At 36.3% G+C, this 18,639-nt stretch overlaps 1 protein-coding gene across 1 annotated transcript; it reads left to right on the top strand.

The window, feature by feature from the left end:
- Nucleotides 1–932: 932 nt before the first annotated feature.
- Nucleotides 933–13,746, top strand: ogfrl1 (opioid growth factor receptor-like 1). Its single transcript, XM_016494363.1, has 7 exons — nt 933–1,175; nt 2,698–2,784; nt 3,162–3,240; nt 5,215–5,293; nt 8,218–8,284; nt 9,268–9,413; nt 12,635–13,746. The coding sequence occupies exons 1-7, from the start codon at nt 981–983 to the stop codon at nt 13,128–13,130; spliced, it is 1,149 nt and encodes a 382-aa protein (XP_016349849.1). The 5' UTR covers nt 933–980; the 3' UTR covers nt 13,131–13,746.
- The last annotated feature ends 4,893 nt before the right edge of the window (nt 13,747–18,639 follow it).

The raw sequence follows: 18,639 nt of genomic DNA, 5'->3' as shown, positions 1-18,639 counted from the left end.
GACAACGAGAGCAGTGCTGAAACGGGTCGGGGCTACATAAGGTCCATACACTACCGTTTGAACGTTTGGGGTCAATAAGATTTTTAAAAAGAAATTAATACTTTAATTCTGCAATTATGCATTAAATTGATTAAAAACAGTAAAACAATTGTAAACCATTAAAACCTGTTCTTTCTATTAATCATTCCTAAAAAAAAAGTATTTCCACAAAAATATCAAGCAGCACAACTGTTTCCTACATTGATAACAATAATAATGTTTCTTGAGCGCTAAATAAGAATGATTAGAATATTTTCTAAAGGAAAATATTCACACTAAAGACTGGAGTAATTGCTGCAGTGCTAAAAGTCAGCTTTGCATCACATTAATAAATTACTTTTTAAATTATATTCAAATAGAAAGAAAAAGGTTTTATATTGTAAATATTACTTTTTTATTGTATTTTTGATCAAATAAATGCCGCCTTAGTGAGCATAAGAGACTTCTTTCAAAAACATCAATAAAGCCCTAAACTTTTGAATAATTTTATTTTTTTAGGCTGAATAGACATTTGAAACAAAGACATTTTAAATAACGTTATGAAATAATGCATTTTAAAAATGCATGCTCTGTAATGTCAACGACCAAGTTTAAGGCTACACTGATGCAGCATCAGAACCGCTTTGCTTCTGCAAACAGTATAGCTTACTGTACATCTATGTGTGGTGTAGGCTATTTACACAGATTTTAGAGCAGACTCAGAGCAGCCTTAACTCAGCAGTATAGAGACGCCTTAAATGATGCTCAAATCACATAATCATCATCCTCCTCATCTCCAGTGCTGATCTCTGGGCAGAAGGGGGTGTGTTCTCATCACAGCGCTGGAAATCCCCCATTAGTCACATAAAAGTGATCCGAACGCCAGTTCCACATCATATTAAAGCTCGATCCTGAGCCGAACGAGGACTTTAAACTATGTAGGCACAGTGGACAGGGTTTAAATGGGCAATCTGATGGGCAGCTGGAGATACAAGGAGCCGAGCACAGTGGAAGAATGCGACTCGACGTGGGAAACGGACTCGGAGAGCGATGAGCATCAGCCGGGAGGAGAGGAGGAGGACAGCGGTATCTCCGAATCCATGAGCCCGGCGGATGCAGTCAGAGGAGCCGAGCAGCTGGATCACGGATCTCCGCAGGTACCTCATCACTGACGAGCACTGAAACATAACAAAGGAGGAACAATAACCATGAAAACGGTCGTTAGGCGCATCAGTAGGAATTGTACGCGTAGAGTCGGTTGCATCAAATATGACAGCGTGTAGTTATGATTGTGGTGTTGATATTTAAAATCTATGTAAATCCATGTGGTGTAAGCACGCGTGCGCTTGCCTAAAGCGTGGGCAATGTCAATCTATCACCATATAAGTAGCTATTATTAAATTAGCGATGTACAGCTGTAAAGAACACGGCGCTATACTGAAAATTGCACATTTATGTTATGTTTTTTGCATGACGCTATAAATACCACATAGTTGAATGTAGGCTTTGTGACATTGTTAGTGATATCTAATACTAGCTACTACTAATAGAAAATAAACACAACAAAAGCACATTTTATTAAAACATAGCTGTTTGACCCATATTTGAAGAAACTGACCTTTCACCTTTGGCTTTTCAGCATGTTCTGTAGCTTTAAGTATACTAGTTTTTGTTTTTTATTTTTTGGTCTACATAGTTTTGTTTATGCATTTTCATCAGATCAGTGAATAAAAAGATTTTCTGCGATTTAGTCCCTTACACATACTGTCCTCTATGATTGGGTATAATTGGCACCCAATGTAAAAGGCCCCTTACAGTTTTATTTGTGAAATACACAACTGAAATTGTAGCTCTGAGATACACACCATTCATTATCTAATAGAAAAAACAATGCAGACATTATTATAATATACATGAGATAAGATGAAATTCCAAAAATTTTTAAAATTAAACAGGAAATTGTGCGCTTTTTGCCAGTGTTGTATCCTAGAGTTAACTTTTCTTATAGAGCAATAAGAAGGTTAAAGCATTGTATCTCTGACCTTGTTCGATGTTATTTGTTTTAAAATGGCTCATGTTCTCTCTAGGTTTCTGGACTTTAAGGCCACGGAGACTGTGACCTGTTCAATGTGACCTATTTCCTCATGGGAAATTTGCTCTGTTGAATTTCCTGTTAGCGGAAGAAGGAAATTGGATTTTTATTCATTTGAAGCTAAGATTTTGATAACAGCTTTTCACACTCACCATTATAGTTTGGTTTTTGTGAGCCCTGCATCAAAGACCATTGTATTATTTAATACAAAATTATATAAGAAGTAGTAAATTTAATGATATTAATTAATAAGCCTCACAGGCATTTCAGTATGACATTGGCCTCTACTAGCAAACCGCTTCATGCTGTGTGTAAGAGAGCAAGATTTCTGTGCTGTGCTTTCACTCAACCGTAAAGATGTTCAGTGTTTGAACATCACAAGAGGCTGAGAGCTAAAAATGGTCATGAATTAGTTAGAAAAAGTACATAGTCTACAAAATGGAGCTCTTCTCTCTTGTCTAACAGCCTTTGCATCCCAATGGGGAAGAGCAGTGACAATGTAGCTCAGATGCTGATGAGTGAAGTCATTCATACACTCTCACTGCCTATGTAACCATTCCACTCCTCTCTCTCCTTTCCTCTCACAGTTTGGTGACATGATGGAGTCCTCTACTAGGATGAAAAGGAGCTTTTACGCCGCAAAGGACTTATACAAGTATCGGCACAGTTATCCGGTAAAGAGTTACATCTACTCTTTTCACGTTTCTCATACAGAGTTTGAAGGCCAATCATCTTTGAATATGAAATTTGCAGTTAATATTGCAGTACAGTCAGCAGAAAACAGAGTAGAGACCAAATGTACAGTTTTTCTCCTCTCTCTCTCTCTCTCTCTCTCTCTCTCTCTCTCTCTCTCTCTCTCTCTCTCTCTCTCTCTCTCTCTCTCTCTCTCTCTCTCTCTCTCTCTCTCTCTCTCTCTCTCTCTCTCTCTCTCTCTCTCTCTCTCTCTCTCTCTCTCTCTCTTCTCCTCTCTCTCTCTCTCTCTCTCTCTCTCTCTCTCTCTCTCTCTCTCTATCCTTCTGTCCTGGTTTTAATCTGTGATTCTGTTGCTCAGAACTACAAGGAGCCTCGTCAGCCGAGCGAATACCGCAATCTGAGGTTTTATCTGAATAAGATCCCCCTGGTGCCGGATGGTGAGTGTGTGTTTGCTTTTTCGTTTTAATGACTGTGCAATGGGATTTGGACTGAAAAGAACGCCATCATTTGTGTTACTCAAAATTTCTTTGTATGTGTTCAGTGCTTTTTATTGCAGCCATTGAATGTGTGTGAGTGAAGTGCTGCTAGTGTGTACTAAATTGTACCATAGTGGGGGTTCTCTTTCTTTTGTCTTTTCATACTATTTCCTGTATTCTTCAATAAGGAACTAATATTATTGCTGTTCTTTCCAGGACAGCATTGTATGGGGTTCAAAATGTTTGCCAAACAAATCTGCTTTATTGTTTTTAAATCACCATTATATTAAAGGAACTTCCTCCCTGGAAGTCCCTTGATTCTCATAATGAGACTGTGCCTTAATTGTTACATGGGGAAATTTCAGGCATTTCAGGAACAAAAGCGTGGTGCAAATAATGATCTGGCTGGTAATCCAATAAGATTCAAACCATGGTTTACACAGATGATCCATGAGCAAGAGAGTCATCTTAAAATAATTTTACCCTTGATTACTTCAAGAAATAGTTCTGAATAACAAAAATTCGGTCATTATTTACTTGCTTCAAATTTGTGTGCTGTTATTGTTTCTGTGGGATGCTAAACATGTTAGAAGAATATACACATTCCTCTTTTTCATAATCATTATTTTGAGCTTTTCAATTAATTTGTAAAGGTTCTCGAGTTGAGAGCTTCTTGAATTGGCTGATAAATAACCTAAATGTTTAAAAAAAATCTTGTTTCTCACACAAAGTTTTAAGGACTATTTTTATACTCTCATAATGTTTTTTGTCTTTATTCGCGGTTCTCAGCTGTGGTCACTATGACCCAACCTTTTTTATGTAAAAGGTTATATATATATATATATATATATATATATATATATCTTTAAAATGTATCCTTCTGTATTCTGTATCCATAGAAAAAATAATAGCATATGAGTTTGCAACATCATGAGGGTGAGTAAATAATGAGTTTTCATTTTTGATTGAGCTATTGCTTTGTTACATTAGACATGTTCTGAAATTTGCTTTGGATTAAATGTGTCTGCCAAAAAAGAGATTTTGAGAAAACAAAAGAGTCATGTTGATCCCACCTACAATATTTCACATAAAAATATTGATGGTGAGACTGACAACACAAGCATATTACAATACACAAAGACATGAACATACATCCTGCAAGAACATTTATACCCAAATGAACATAAAGCAGTTTTTACAACCGAATACACATGCCAGCTGGTGTAAGGGAAGAACATGGGTTCTGGAGTGCTTCATTAGCTGAATGTTTTCCTGCGGGGCCAGTTTAGGCAGGCAGACAGTGAAGACATCTCAGAGGAGCCATCGATTGGTTATTGTGGGCATGTTTGAGAATTAACTGGATCTGTTGTGCAAGCATTTAATGGCAGCATAACTGCTTCACTGCTGTTTAGGCAGAAGGACACACACACACACACACACACTGCTGTGCTCTGTGTTCCCTTGAGATCTCAGTGTTTCCATGTCACGGATGACCTACACGTCTGTTTGCACTCTGATCTGAAACAACACGCTGTCCTATCATGTCTCATATGTGGATGAATCATTATTTTTTTATCAAATCTTTTAAATGAATCATTTGATCTATTATACATTGGTCTGAATGATTTGTTCACAGACTATTTAACTCAATGATTCAGAAATCAGGTCCTAGTAATTCTCAGCTTGAGAGCTCACTGAAAGAAAAGATGATGAAATTACGATTAAAATTTTGGTCTGTTCATAAGAAGTCTTATGGACTACAATTATGATACATTTACCGCACTTTTGCTTTCTTTTTGCTTTTCTTTTGAATGTTCCATAGAAGAAATAAAGTCATAGGCTTTTGAAAAACTGTCCCTTTAATAGAGTTTTAAGTGACTAATGCTGAGCTTGGCCTGTTGTGATTATTTATTATTTTTCTCTTTGTCCCTGCAGGTATTTATATTGAAGAAATCCTCACTAAATGGAGGGGCGACTATGAAAAATTAGAGCACAATCACACATACATTCAGTGGTAAGACATTTCTTTAATATTCCAGTTTCTCTGCGAGCAATAAAGCACCTAGTCAGTAATTGCTTAATAATACTTAATAACTGAGACTTGTTATCGGCCAGGCACTTATTATTATCACTGCTTGTTCAAAGAACAGAGAAAGTTGCAAACTAATATGTGCATGAAGGATTTTTGGATGGCGAGACATGGATTAGATATACTTTTCTTTACCATCTGTTCAAAATTCATCTTCTTTAGATGCAAATCCTGTAGATCAAGGCAAAATCAAACAAGAGCATGAAAGCGGACAAAGGCAGTTATAAAGACAAAATCAGCCCAATTGTGGTACCTGCAGGTGAAGGGGTCAATAACATCCTTTTTGGTGACAAAAGATGGCCTTAGGACTACATTAGATAAAAGTTTCTTTAATGTTTAACGTTGCTTAAATATTAATAGACCACTTTGGCTGACATCATCTCTTTAGTAACTGAAGAAGCTTTGGGGAATGTCTATGACTTGAGGGCATTTCCTGATTAAATGGTCCATTTTCCTAACATTAAAGATGCAAATGATAAAGGTTTAATCTAAATGGCAGAAGATAAGTGCAGCCCACATTATAGAAATGTATGTAAGCTTTTCTAAGAATTTGAGATTAAATCAAGCATGATTAATTAAACATCTTGCAGGCACTATAGTAAAACAGCATCCAGCTGCTTGGGTGCGTAAAGCATCATAGCTTTAAAACTGAATAAACATTCTGTAGTATATACTGAGACATGAAGAGGTATTTTCGTATGCGACTAAAATAAATACTCAGCAACTCTTTTGGATTCCGATGATGATTATATTGTTGATATAATAAAAGAGGCACTTGTTCAAGGTCAAAATGGAAAAAATACTGAACATTCACATCACCTGTTATATACTGTAACTAGAAGGTGAAATTAATCCTACTGCAGTTGCTGCAACATGAAGGACAAAATGTGTCTCCTGCATTTGCTTCATGCTACTATTGACTAGAAAAATACAAAGCATTTCCCTTTGAACTTATTGTTCCTTAAAATAGAGCTTTAAAAAGTAAGCATTAGCATTTCGAGCCATGGGCTTCCTCAATAATTTCTAATGGGTTTTAAGTTTATTTTTAAGAGACTTTCACATACTGTAATCTTTGTTTACCATAACCAATGACATTTTTAAAATAATGTGTTTAAAAATGTAAGTTACTAGGTAAAAAAGTTGCTAAATAGGGACTTCATATACCACAAGCACTTGCTTGATCAGCTTGACAGCTGCTGGTGTTAGCAGCGTTTTTAAAGCACACAGCAGGTTCAGTTTTCACGCTTGAGGTATAAATGTGTGAAATTTCTGTTGTAGAACGTGACATAAAAGTCTCCTCAAATAATGTTAACCACAGACCTTATTCTACTCAGTCCAAAAAAAACAAACAAACTAAAATTAGCCTTTCGTGTTGGCCTACAAATTGACGTCATGTTTTTTTGTTTCATGCTCTAGTCATCCTCTTTTTCAACCTCTAATTCATTTTAAAAATAAATATTATACAATACCTACGTCACCAAGGAGGAAACATGTAAACAGTAATGAATTTGAATCTGCTGGCAATGTAACATTCAGCGAACGTTGAAGGTTGTATGGAGGTTAAACAGAGGTTTTACGTCATGTGCTCTTGTAAAGTTGTCAGTAGGGTGCCGTTACCTCACTCACCCCCAGAGCTGAAGCTCCTGTTCGTTCCTGCCTGTGCTGTTATTATGAGCATTGAGGGTGAGGAAGAGGGGGAGGACATGATGCCCCAAGCCCGCGTGAAATAACAACACAGTTCTAAAATCAAGCTTCACGCATATGCTGCCATTCGTACCTCAGCACCCCCTCCTGCCGAGGAAAAAGTGATTAGCTTCTCTCATTCCCCCCTACTCATTTTTTCACACTCCGTATGCTTGCAAGGCTACTTGCATAATATCAATTAGCGAATGTAAAAACACAAGTGAGTGCAAGCAGACAGATCGCTAGCATTTTGCCTCTTCAAGTAAATTAAGATGAAATGACCGCGAAAGCTTGCCTGCTATAGCAGGCAGCCAGCCAGAATGTCATGGCTTCAGAGAAAGAAGAGAAACAGGAGAGGAATGGGAAAAAAAGATGTGCCAAGGTTTGCGAGTTGTCCTTCACTAGTGGTCGGCAACATGTAGGATAAAAAATCTGGCAGGAAGAAATTTACTCTTTTTTGCATTGTGTGTGTGTCTTTTCTCTCTCCCCCTAGTCCCCTTCCCCATATCCTAGTGACGGTCACTTTTGCCTGTTCCAGCATGATTTATTTGTGGTGCTAATTCAATCATCATGATTTATTGTCTTCAATCATTCATTATGTTATATACACTCTTACCACTGTTAATTTTCATTTATTGTTTTCAATTTAATGTTTAATGTATATATGAATACACTAATATATTTGAGCGTATTTTGCAGCACAACTGATATGGGTTTGTTAATGGCCAGTGCCAATACTGATAACTAGCTAACTTGATATGGTTGATATAAAGCAGATGCAGTATATGATATAGGCTAATAAAATTTAACTATAGTAAATAACTATATTCCTGTCGTTCAAACTATAGAGCAATGTCAAGGTCATGGGTTTGATTCATAGGTTATGTAGAAAATGCACACCTTCAATGCAAAGCACTGTGTATATATATATATGTGTGTGTGTGTGTGTGTGTGTGTGTGTGTGTGTGTGTGTGTGTGTGAATAAATATAATGTGAATAAAATACAGTAATTAAGCATTTTTATGCAAAAGTTACTCAAAATAACCCTAACCCAAAATAGCATGTATTTGCAAAAGTTTATCCAGAGTTCTCAGTCAGGTCTCTAATGGATAAATAATGATAAATTCAGAGGTAGATCCTAACATGTTTCTTTGCTGCTTTTACAGGCTTTTCCCACTCAGAGAACAAGGCCTAAATTTTTATGCTCAAGAACTCACTCAGGATGAGATAAAGGTATGCTGCTATTAAAATGTCTTATTTTCCGCCAACACATTCAGAATCACTTTGCCGCTGCTTTGAGGGAATTGCTTTATGCGCGAGCTTGAGCGTGGAATAGGCTATAGACTAATACGCCTGCCTATATATTAAAGGATGCTTAATATATTTTTATATTAATCAATTTAATATAACATGTGACTAGTTTGCTAGAAAAATCTTTAGTCGGGGGCAGGCCTACTTAGCACAAGGAAGCGCTCCATTTTTAAAATAAAATGCTATAATGACATTACGAAAAGTGCGACAGCTGCAAATCACGTTGTTATTGCATTGCACGAGTTATGTATGCGTACAGAGTGAAATGTTTTTATTATTTTTTTTATTATCATCTTAATTATTAAATACAATAGGCTATAGCATGTATATAATTGATTCCAGGAAAAAATCTGTGGGGGTGCTATGGGGGTGCTTTTGTCTTTCTTGGGGGTGCTAAAACACCTGCTAGCCCCTCCCTAGCGCCGCCCATAGCTGCTAAAGTCAAGCACGAAGGAACAGTCAAGACATGTATACTCTTTAACAAGGTTCTTCAAAGCAAAGAACTTTCTTGTTTTGAATTTTTATTTTATTAATTTTTGCTGTATAAGGTCTTGAGTTGACAGTATGGTTATCTGGATGCAATAAAAAATAAGTGCTTTAAATCATTGTTTTGATTTTTGGGTCCTTAAAGGTTGGTACTTATAAAAAAAAAACTGGAGAATAAAACATATTTGAAACTCCAAATATATTAGGCTGTAAAAACCTTTGGTTCTAATTGGAGCCTCTATTTTTAATAGTGTAATATCACCTAGTCAGGGGTGTCAGAACATCCATAAATAGGTTCAGGAAAGTGGCACATTCAGTGTTTTAGTCTTGTCCTGCCTCTGTTTTATTCAGCCTTAAATAACCTTCTGTAGTCATTGTGCAGATCAGCTTTAAACCAAGTACATTTTTGTTTTCAACAGGAATTCCAAAGCACTCGAGATGCCAAGAGACGCTTCCTCCTAGCATATACGATCATGTTGGATTTCTTTGGAATCAAGCTCCTGGATAAAAACGGGAATGTGGCTCGGGCCCTAAACTGGCAAGATCGCTTCCAGCACCTGAATGAGTGAGTTGTCTTTCTGGTTTGCTGTTTTTAAAAGTCCTTTCTACTCTATAATTTCTTTCTTCTTCCCATTATGTTCTACTTCATCTGCACCAGTTATCTTCACATTCCATGACAATCTGAACTCCTAGTCTCCCAGCTCCCGTCTCCTGCCATATTTAGCATGCTTCAGTTCAGGGAGTTATAGGGCCTCATTTATAAAACATGCGTACACACAGATTTGATCGTAGAGTGTGCGTACGCAAAAATCCACGGCAACTTTCATATTTATAAAAACGGTCTTTGACGTGGAAAAGAGCTTAGCGCCACGTCAGGGTCTGAGCAGACGTACACACTTGTTTGCCCGAGTGCTGCAGGTTTTTGGAAATATAAGCCATTCTTGCCGCTTGTAAAAGATTTGGACATTGTCAGGTGCTCTTTTATAAGTCAAGGACATTAATTAGACATTGTTTACAGGGTGGAGATCTGAAACTGTTCAGCTGCGCACAAATTGCTCATTGCAATTTATAGATTTCACATCTAAAAGAGAGGCGTACGCACGTTTTCTGTGCGTACGTTCGTTCTATGAATCACACGTACGCACTTTGAGAAATGATCGTAAAATCAAATTTAGGATTCTTTCTACGCAGTATTTTATAAATGAGGCCCATAGTCTCCTGTCCCTGCAACACAATTTCACAGTCATGACCCCGACTGCACCGTCATGTGACCGTCTTATGCAGGGGTCGGAGAAATGGAGTCGGGGTCCCCAAACAGAGGATGTTGAACAGAAAAGAACAGAACAGGATGCAAAAACTTTTGCATTTAGAGAAATTATGATTTAGATTAGATTAGAAAAAATGCAGAAAAGGAGAATTGCAAACGAGTTTGATGAATGCACGATAAGCAAGGAGGGAGTGAAAGAAAATCTGCAGTGCAGCGGGCTGAGTAGTAGACATAGATGACTGTGTGTCATTGCCCCAGGACTGTGCCATAGAGGACACACTTACATTACATTGCAGAGATACACTGCTTGATGAATTTTGTCCGCAGTGTGAATGGGTCTATACAAAAAGCTGTCATTTTGAGTAAACTAAGCGTATTCCTCTCTTACACTGGACAAAAATGACTTCTTGATGAGTTTTTATTTAGTCTTTTTGGCTTGTTGTCCAGTAAACATATCTAATTGACACTGCAAAGGTGGCACAGAAGTGCTTCTGAAGTGGCATGTTAGGTGTCTTTACACAGACACTTGTTTAATGCTGCTTAGGGGTGGTATAAATGCGTTTAAACTAGGACTGCCCTCGACTAAAGATTTTTCTAAATGACTAATAGTCGTTCATTTGAAGCGATTAGTCACCTAATCACGTTTTTATTTATAAAACCATATAATTCATAGCGAGCCTTTAATTGCCGATAGCCTATCAGCGCTCAAGCGCACACATAAAGCTTGCCACAGCGCACCGCAGAAGTAATGTTTATGAATGCTTCAGGGAAAAACAGCAAGAAGACTGCATTAACATCATAATTCTTATGACATCATCATCATCTCCACAGTGGACGTGCATGTTTCATACAGATTACATAATCCCAAAATATTTGTGTTATATTTGAATTGGTTCATTTAAAAGTAGATATTTCGCTTTCTATAGATATATTTTTCATGTCTTTGAGGCAAGCATGGAGTTTCGGTTCTTTTTTTTTTGACGCGCTCAAGTTCACAGAGACGGCAGAATTCATTATTTTACAAAACGTTTTGTTATTGTGAGGGCACACAAATGCAAGTAGGCTTTTTACAGATTCGAAAGATGTATTACTCTTATCTGTATGGCCAAAAATGATCACACCGGCACATCCAAGTTAACTTTCATGCAGTGAGCACGCTACTGTTCAGCTTCCACACTCTGCACTAACACATGAATAGCGCACATTTTTCTAGGTTAATGTCAAAGTGAGCGGCTATGTAATGATGCTACTACTTGTATGTTTCAGATGATAAGCCACATTTGAGGTCGATGAACGAAATAAACATTTGCATGTGCTGACCGATGTACACAGACCAGCAGTTAATAATCTGTCTGTCACGGACTAACGTTACATAACTTCACCACTTTCTGTGAATTTTTTTTTCCCTGCGACTTAATACAATTTTGATCGACTAAGTCTCTTCTGGTCGACTAACGGTTAGTCGACTATTAGGGGGCAGCCCTAATTTACACAGCTGTAGCCTATACTTTGATTACAGGGACTGAAGTGCATCTGAGCAGGCATAATTTAGTCTAGCTGTTATACAGCATTGCATCTTTACACTGAATTTTGAGCAGAGCAGCCTTAACTAGGCTGTGCAAAGATGCCTCAACTATTCTTGAAACAAGATCAGTTTACTTGAGAATCAACACTGCATACAATATTTAGGCCTGTTTTCAAGTAAAGTATTTTAAATGTAGGCCTACTTTGTTTTAGTTATACTGCAGATTTCTTTCACTTATTCATTTTTTCACTTATTATACACTTATTTTTGTCACTTTTTCACTTTTTTCATTTTTTTAAACTTGAACTTCTAAGACAAAAATTAAAGGTATTGAAGGTACATTTATGAAAATTATTTTATTATTTTTTATTTTCAATTTATACCTCATTTATATCCTAATTTTTAAGTCGCTTTGGATAAAAGCGTCTGATAAGTGCCTAAATGTAAATGTATACAAATTCTAACTAGATAGGTAAATAGCTAGATAGAGACAGTATATAGGACTTTTGAAGTGTAGCCAATGTCAAATAAATTTCACAAAGTTCATTGGTACTGTGACCCATTAATTCATTACAAAAGTTTGGATAATGTGGAGGTTTCTTAATACGTGAAACTAGACCACATAAATAAATATATTGTATGTTTTATTATTTTGTTTATTTTTGATTAAGCAAGTTGATTATAGTCACAACTAAAGGGCATTGCAGTATGCAATATAGCATTTTTATATTTGTATAAGGGTATTGATAACAATATAAAACAATGTCATCAAAGAAATATGGTAGAAAAGTACACCCCAAAAAATGCCAATGAACCAGCCTTTGTTTTATGTATGTAAATAATATATTGCTTAGACCCTTCCTTACAAAGTTCAGTTACCAAAAATAAAATGTCAAAACATGTTCTCCTCTGTCAACAACCAATATTACTTTAACTGAAAATGTTGGCATTGTGTGAAACCTATATTTTGTCCTATGACCTCTTTTCTTTCCAGGTCACAGCACAATTACCTGCGTATTACTCGCATTCTGAAGAGTCTTGGTGAACTGGGCTTTGAAAGCTTCAAGCTGCCTCTGGTGCATCTGCTGTTGGAGGAGGCGCTGGTGGAGGGCACTTTACCCAACATGCGTCACAGCGCACTGGAATACTTCATCTACACACTGCGCCAACACGCTCAGAGACGCGCCCTGCTCCGCTTCGCCCAGTGCCACTACCAGCCGCCCGAGAACTTCATCTGGGGGCCACCCAAGAAGAAGCGCATTCCAGCCTCTGGATCCACAGTGATGAAGGCAGGAAAAAATGAGGTGGTGGAGAGGAGTGTGGGCAAAGCCAGGTCACCTAGGGAGGGCAGAAATAACTTAGAGAGAGAGGCGGATGACGTGGACGAGAGGAAGAGTGGAGAGTGGAAAACAGCAAAGGGGTCCATGGTCCTGCAGGAGGTTAGGGGAAGGGTACATCTAGAAGAATACATTGAGACCATTCCTCTGTAAGAATATAAAGAGAGGGATTCTGGGAATTCTCGAGTAGCTTAATCTGAGCTTAAAGTTAAGTAAAAGAATGGCACAGCAATATTATTCCATACTATTGCCTTTTAGAGACTTGCTTTGTGAACAACTTGACTGTTTGCCATTTTGATTATTTATTTTTTTTATTAATATGAGGTGTTTTTCTTAACTCTGAATACTTTTCAGAGTGTTAGCGGATGAATTTCTCTACCATAATTCTTACTTGCAGCCCTCTGAGAGTTCTTAGCGCATGTACAAGTGTGAGTATGTATAAGTGCTACCTGAGCACTCTGTTTGTGTGAAATTTTGCACTTTTTGACTATTCAGTCTTCCCCTGTGAGAGAATATTATCTTAGTCTACCGACTTTGAGATGAGGCTTTATTTGCTAATCATAAGCCCGTTTCTCTGACAGACGTGTGTTCTTTTGCGTGTTCAGAGCTCGCTGATGTTTCTTACAACGGATACTAGTAGCTCATTGTAACAGATTATAATAATGTGAAGTATAAGTGTGAATATACTTGCAGGAATTTTCAGGTAATTGATCTTCCATGTTTCTATAGGTACGTGTGAGACTTTAATCCAGTTTTCTCGAATATGTCTTGCAATATAAAGTGCCTCTTCTTTCGTTTGTTAAAGCATACGTAACGTGCTTTATATCATTTCGAGTCGGAAGTCGCGCAGTAGGCCTAAGCCGTTTGTGGAAAAACGCAAATGTTTCTAAGCAAAACAAACTTGAATTTAGACTCTTTTGTGTTATATGTTAGTTTTTGATAAATCAAAGCCTTAGCTCTTATTTTTTTTATGGTAAATGCCGTTTTGACGCTACTAAATGTGACATGACAGATCGCTTGTAACCGGCGGTTCAAACGGCGGCATTTAGGCTACCGCTCCTTACAGTAGGCTACTAAAGCACACCAGAAGGTATATTGAAAGTGTATTCATGTTGAACGTTTTATGTAATCGGCGAAGAAGTTTTTCAAAGGCGAAGACATTGGTGCATTACGTAAAACAGCTTTTGAACAACATGGTACATAGCCTAACATTCACCTTAGGAATGTCCGCTCATTAGTTGGGAAAAAAAAGTAGGCCTAAATAATAATAGTTGAATATATGCACAATATTATAAATTAACATTTACATTTTTAGGCTGTTATTTATTTATTTAGATGCCTTTTTCTTAAAAACAGGTTTGACAGCCACCGTTTAAATGATTAGGCCTATATCTCGAGAACTGTTTGAAAGGTAATGGTGATAACATTAGAAAGCAAAGACTTTGCATTTTCATTCAGTGCATATAACTTAAAATGACTCAACGTGATGGAGCAATTCACATATGTACGTGTGAGTGTGTATGCTGCCTTTCTCTAATCATACTTAGCCTACAGTGTTTTAAGTGTGGACAATCAGGGCTATTGATGGTCACTATCCACATAGGATACAAATAAATGAGTGTTTTATTAGCAAATATTAATTAATGTGGCTCACGCATGCATGTTACGTGTGTTTGTTCCACACTGGTGTTTCAGAGTGTACCCAGAGGGCTAGACAATACCTCCACAGCACGTGTGTGTGTGTGTGTGTGTGTGTGTTATGGGGTTCTGCCTTTTTAGTTTCTAATGGCAAACAAACAGCAAAAAATGTCAGGAAATACTAAATCCCTTTTTTCTTGTAATAGTGGCTGAAGTCAATCTTTCCTTTTCTCTTTTGGATTAAACGATGAAGGCTCTCTCAGTCTTTTCCCTTCAGTCAATATTTAGATTGAGCACGCTTTTCTGTTTTCTAACAGAATCTAACCCAGTTCATACCCTGGGGTTCATTAAATGCCATCTCTCTAAATGTGTGAGTCATGCATGAAAAGAGGGTTCACATTCTGCTTCCTTATTTCCTCAAAATGAACAGATAATTCTTGTGTCCAAAACCTGAAAAACCATAGTTGTCCTGTCTACTAAGATGCCTTCATCTCAATTTTTGAATTCAACACAGATGTGCACTGCAATATCCCACAATCCTGTGCATAGCAGTTGGAGAAACGAAAAAAAAAAGACATCTGATGGAGAGATTGAAAGAAGTACATTTATTCATAAATGTCTGTTTTTTCGACTTCTACTAGAAATAAGTATTAATATTTGCTTGCTTATCTCTTAAGCTCACTTGAATTTCTTGAAGTTGTTGATTTTTAGATGTGAAGTTATAATGCTTTGGAAGTCAGTCTGAAACCAGTTTTCTTTGGGAGGTACTTTTATACAAAAACATTGCCTTTAAGTCAAAATAGGCAGCGAAACTTAGGTTTCAGGCTTCTGTCCTGTTGGGAAACAAATAGCCATCTTCTCTTTGTCCAGCTGAAAAACCTGTGGTTCTAAGACTGTTGAATCCACATTTCAGTATTTCAGTGTTTCTTGTGCCATAACCGTGTGGAAACAGTTTGACTGGCGACATGTAAGGCGCCTTAAGTGTTTATAACTTATAACTTTGTTGAGAAGTGATAATTTGTAATCAAAGGAAGTGTGATTTGGAAGTTCATATTTGGATGTTTCTATTGTGGCCTATACTGTATAATAAAGTGCAGCTCTTTGATGAATTGTAAGTGTGTGTGCGTTTAAATGTAGCTACTGAATTTTGATGTTTTGTGAATTTGACTGACACAACTGCGATTTTGCATCTTTTAATTCCCCCCTTTACATTTAATTCAATTGAATTCATTTGCCAGTCAGAGGTGGATAAATGGGTATGGTGATGTTACTATTATGGTGTGTCAAATATATATTTATGCACTTTGAGAAGATATTGTAAATGCACATATAAAGCAACTCTTTGTAATAAATAACATTTTAAAATAAAAAATATCAAATCGCAAACTAACCACAATAATTTCCTAACTTTTCCTTTTATTACATAGCACTATCGAATACTTTTTCTGATTGGTCAATCACAGCATTCTGTGGTCAAATAAGATACAATAATATAATAATATGAATATTATAATATATAATTATGATTATATAAAATAAAATATTTTTAATTAATAATAAATAAACACACACACACATTTCCTTATTAATGATCAACATAATAAATGATTTAATGTATGTGGAAAATCTACAGAATAATATATCCAATCCATTAAGTTAAGTAAATTAAGTACAAATGTCAAATCTAATTTTCCTGTCACCATGTTGCCATGACTAACAAAACATCCAATTGTCCAAAAATCCTTACATTTTAATATTTGTTCTCGGTAAACACTTTTTTCTTACATTCCATCACATATTTTCATATACTGTATGAAACAGTAAAGATCAAAGTATGTGTTCTTCATTGCTACACATTTTAAATGCATCAATATAGCCATACATGGTCCATGCATATAATGCAGTATATTGAAAAACATAGCACTAGTTTAGATTATTTAGCATATGGTATTATATTTTCCAGTATATTCCCATATGTGACCCTGGACCACAAAACCACTCTTAAATCGCTGGGGTATATTTTTAGCAATAGCCAAAAATACATTGTATGGGTCAAAATTATCGATTTTTCTTTTATGCCAAAAATCATGCTATTAAGTAAACATCATGTTCCATGAAGATATTTTGTAAATTTCCTACCATAAATATATTAAAACTTAATTTTTGATTAGTAATATGCATTGCTAAGAACTTCATTTGGACAACTTTAAAGGTATTTAGATTTTTTTACACCCTCAGATTCCAGATTTTCAAATTGTATCTCAGCCAAATATTGTCCTATCCTAACACACCATACATCAATGGAAGGCTTATTTATTCAGCTTTCAGATGATGTACAAATCTCAGTTTTGAAAAATTGACACTTATGACTGGTTTTGTGGTCCAGGGTCACATTTATTTTCGTTTCGTAAGGGCAGAGTGATGAAAGACCCTTTAGCTTATGGTCTTGATCATGTGATTTGGGTTTATTCTGCAATAGGGACCGGCTAACTGAAGCTCATCGCTTACATATGCAATTTCAAAACAATCTCTCAGCTTAAGATAAAGCAGCTCTGGCTTCCCTCTCAGCTACTGCAGAGCACTGCACCATGTCTTTGACAGAGGACAAGTTGAAAATCACTCCGTCCCCTCCCATAATCCACACCGCTCTGTTGAGAGGATTATGAAGTCAGGGAAAACAGTTAAAATTGTGATAAAATCACAGAAGAGCAGTGCCATATGGTCTGTTCAGGCAGCCTGGTCCCAGGTGGGCTTAAGGAGACCGCATATCCCGTAATCAGCGTGAGCTTTGCTGTTGCTTGTCAAAGCATCAGTGTGTGGGAGCGGTTTTCCTGATATACACCTGTAAGTGTGACTTTCCCTGCCAGCTCTTCAGTCTGAGAGTTGTCAGACACACACCTGGCCCGGCTCTCCTGGTGCGCTCCTGCACATCTTCTCCTGTAGTTTTCTTCACCACAGTACCTGTCTGCCTACTGTTTGATACCAACACATTGCGACTGGATAGCATTGCATTAGTGAGCTCTTGTAAAGCATAGTGAAGCCTGGGAAATCTGCTTTAGGAGAATATGTTCATGTTCTGTCCACAAGCAAAAAACTACCATGATAATGCCATGTTTTTGGACACGTACCATAGTAATTTGATGATATAATTTGAAACGTTTATATGAGTGTCATAAATATGACGGTATGTAAATATGGTAATCATTCAGTAACGATATGGGGTTTTCTTCAACTATGGTCATATATATGCCAAGATTTTGTTTTGTTTTTGGAAGAAATCTCAGTTACACTTTATTTTAAGGTGCCCTTGTTACAGTGTAATTATACATGTAAGTACTGAGTAATATTAATTAACTACATGTACTTACTATATGGTTAGTAATTATGCATAATTTATTGTTATTATAATAGTAAGTACATGTAACGTGTGTAACAAGGAAACCTTAAAATAAAGTGTTACCGAAATCTCTTATGCCCACCAAGGCTGCATTTATTTGATCAAATATACAGAAATGTTATAAAATATTATTACAATTATTACAAAATAACTTTTTTAAATGTAATATATTGTAAAATGATGTTTATTAATTTGATGCTAATTTGATGCCATTACTCCAGACTTCAATGTCACATGCAGTGTTTTTTGCAGGATTTTGTTGATGAAGAGGAAGGCCACAAGACAAGAACAGCATTTACTTCAAACTGAAATATTTTATAACATTATAATGTCACTTTTTCATCAATTTAATGCATATTTGCTGAATACATCAATAAAATAAACTAAAATAATAATTATAATAAATAAAATATTTGATGTATTATGAATACACAAATAAATAATATTTTCATACTTTTGGCATAATTTAATAACATTACAGTTTGATTGCAATTGACATACAATAAAATATACTGCTTACAAATAATATTAACTTTATTTTAATTTGTTGTGAAGTGATTATAATTGCAGTATTTTTTGGAAATATCCATTTTATGTAATTTATTATTTAATAATTATTTATTTTTA

The sequence above is a fragment of the Sinocyclocheilus anshuiensis genome, unplaced genomic scaffold, assembly GCF_001515605.1.
Source record: "Sinocyclocheilus anshuiensis isolate Anshui unplaced genomic scaffold, SAMN03320099.WGS_v1.1 scaffold193, whole genome shotgun sequence".
Taxonomy (NCBI): domain Eukaryota; kingdom Metazoa; phylum Chordata; class Actinopteri; order Cypriniformes; family Cyprinidae; genus Sinocyclocheilus; species Sinocyclocheilus anshuiensis.
This window is presented reverse-complemented; position numbering and strand designations above follow the sequence as displayed.

Coding starts and splice junctions, on each gene's coding strand:
- ogfrl1 (XM_016494363.1), top strand. CDS start 981: ATGGGCAATCTGATGGGCAGCTGGAGATACAAGGAGCCGAGCACAGTG. Junction 5,294..8,217: donor AATCACACATACATTCAGTG/GTAAGACATTTC, acceptor CTGCTTTTACAG/GCTTTTCCCACTCAGAGAAC. Junction 9,414..12,634: donor CGCTTCCAGCACCTGAATGA/GTGAGTTGTCTT, acceptor TTTTCTTTCCAG/GTCACAGCACAATTACCTGC.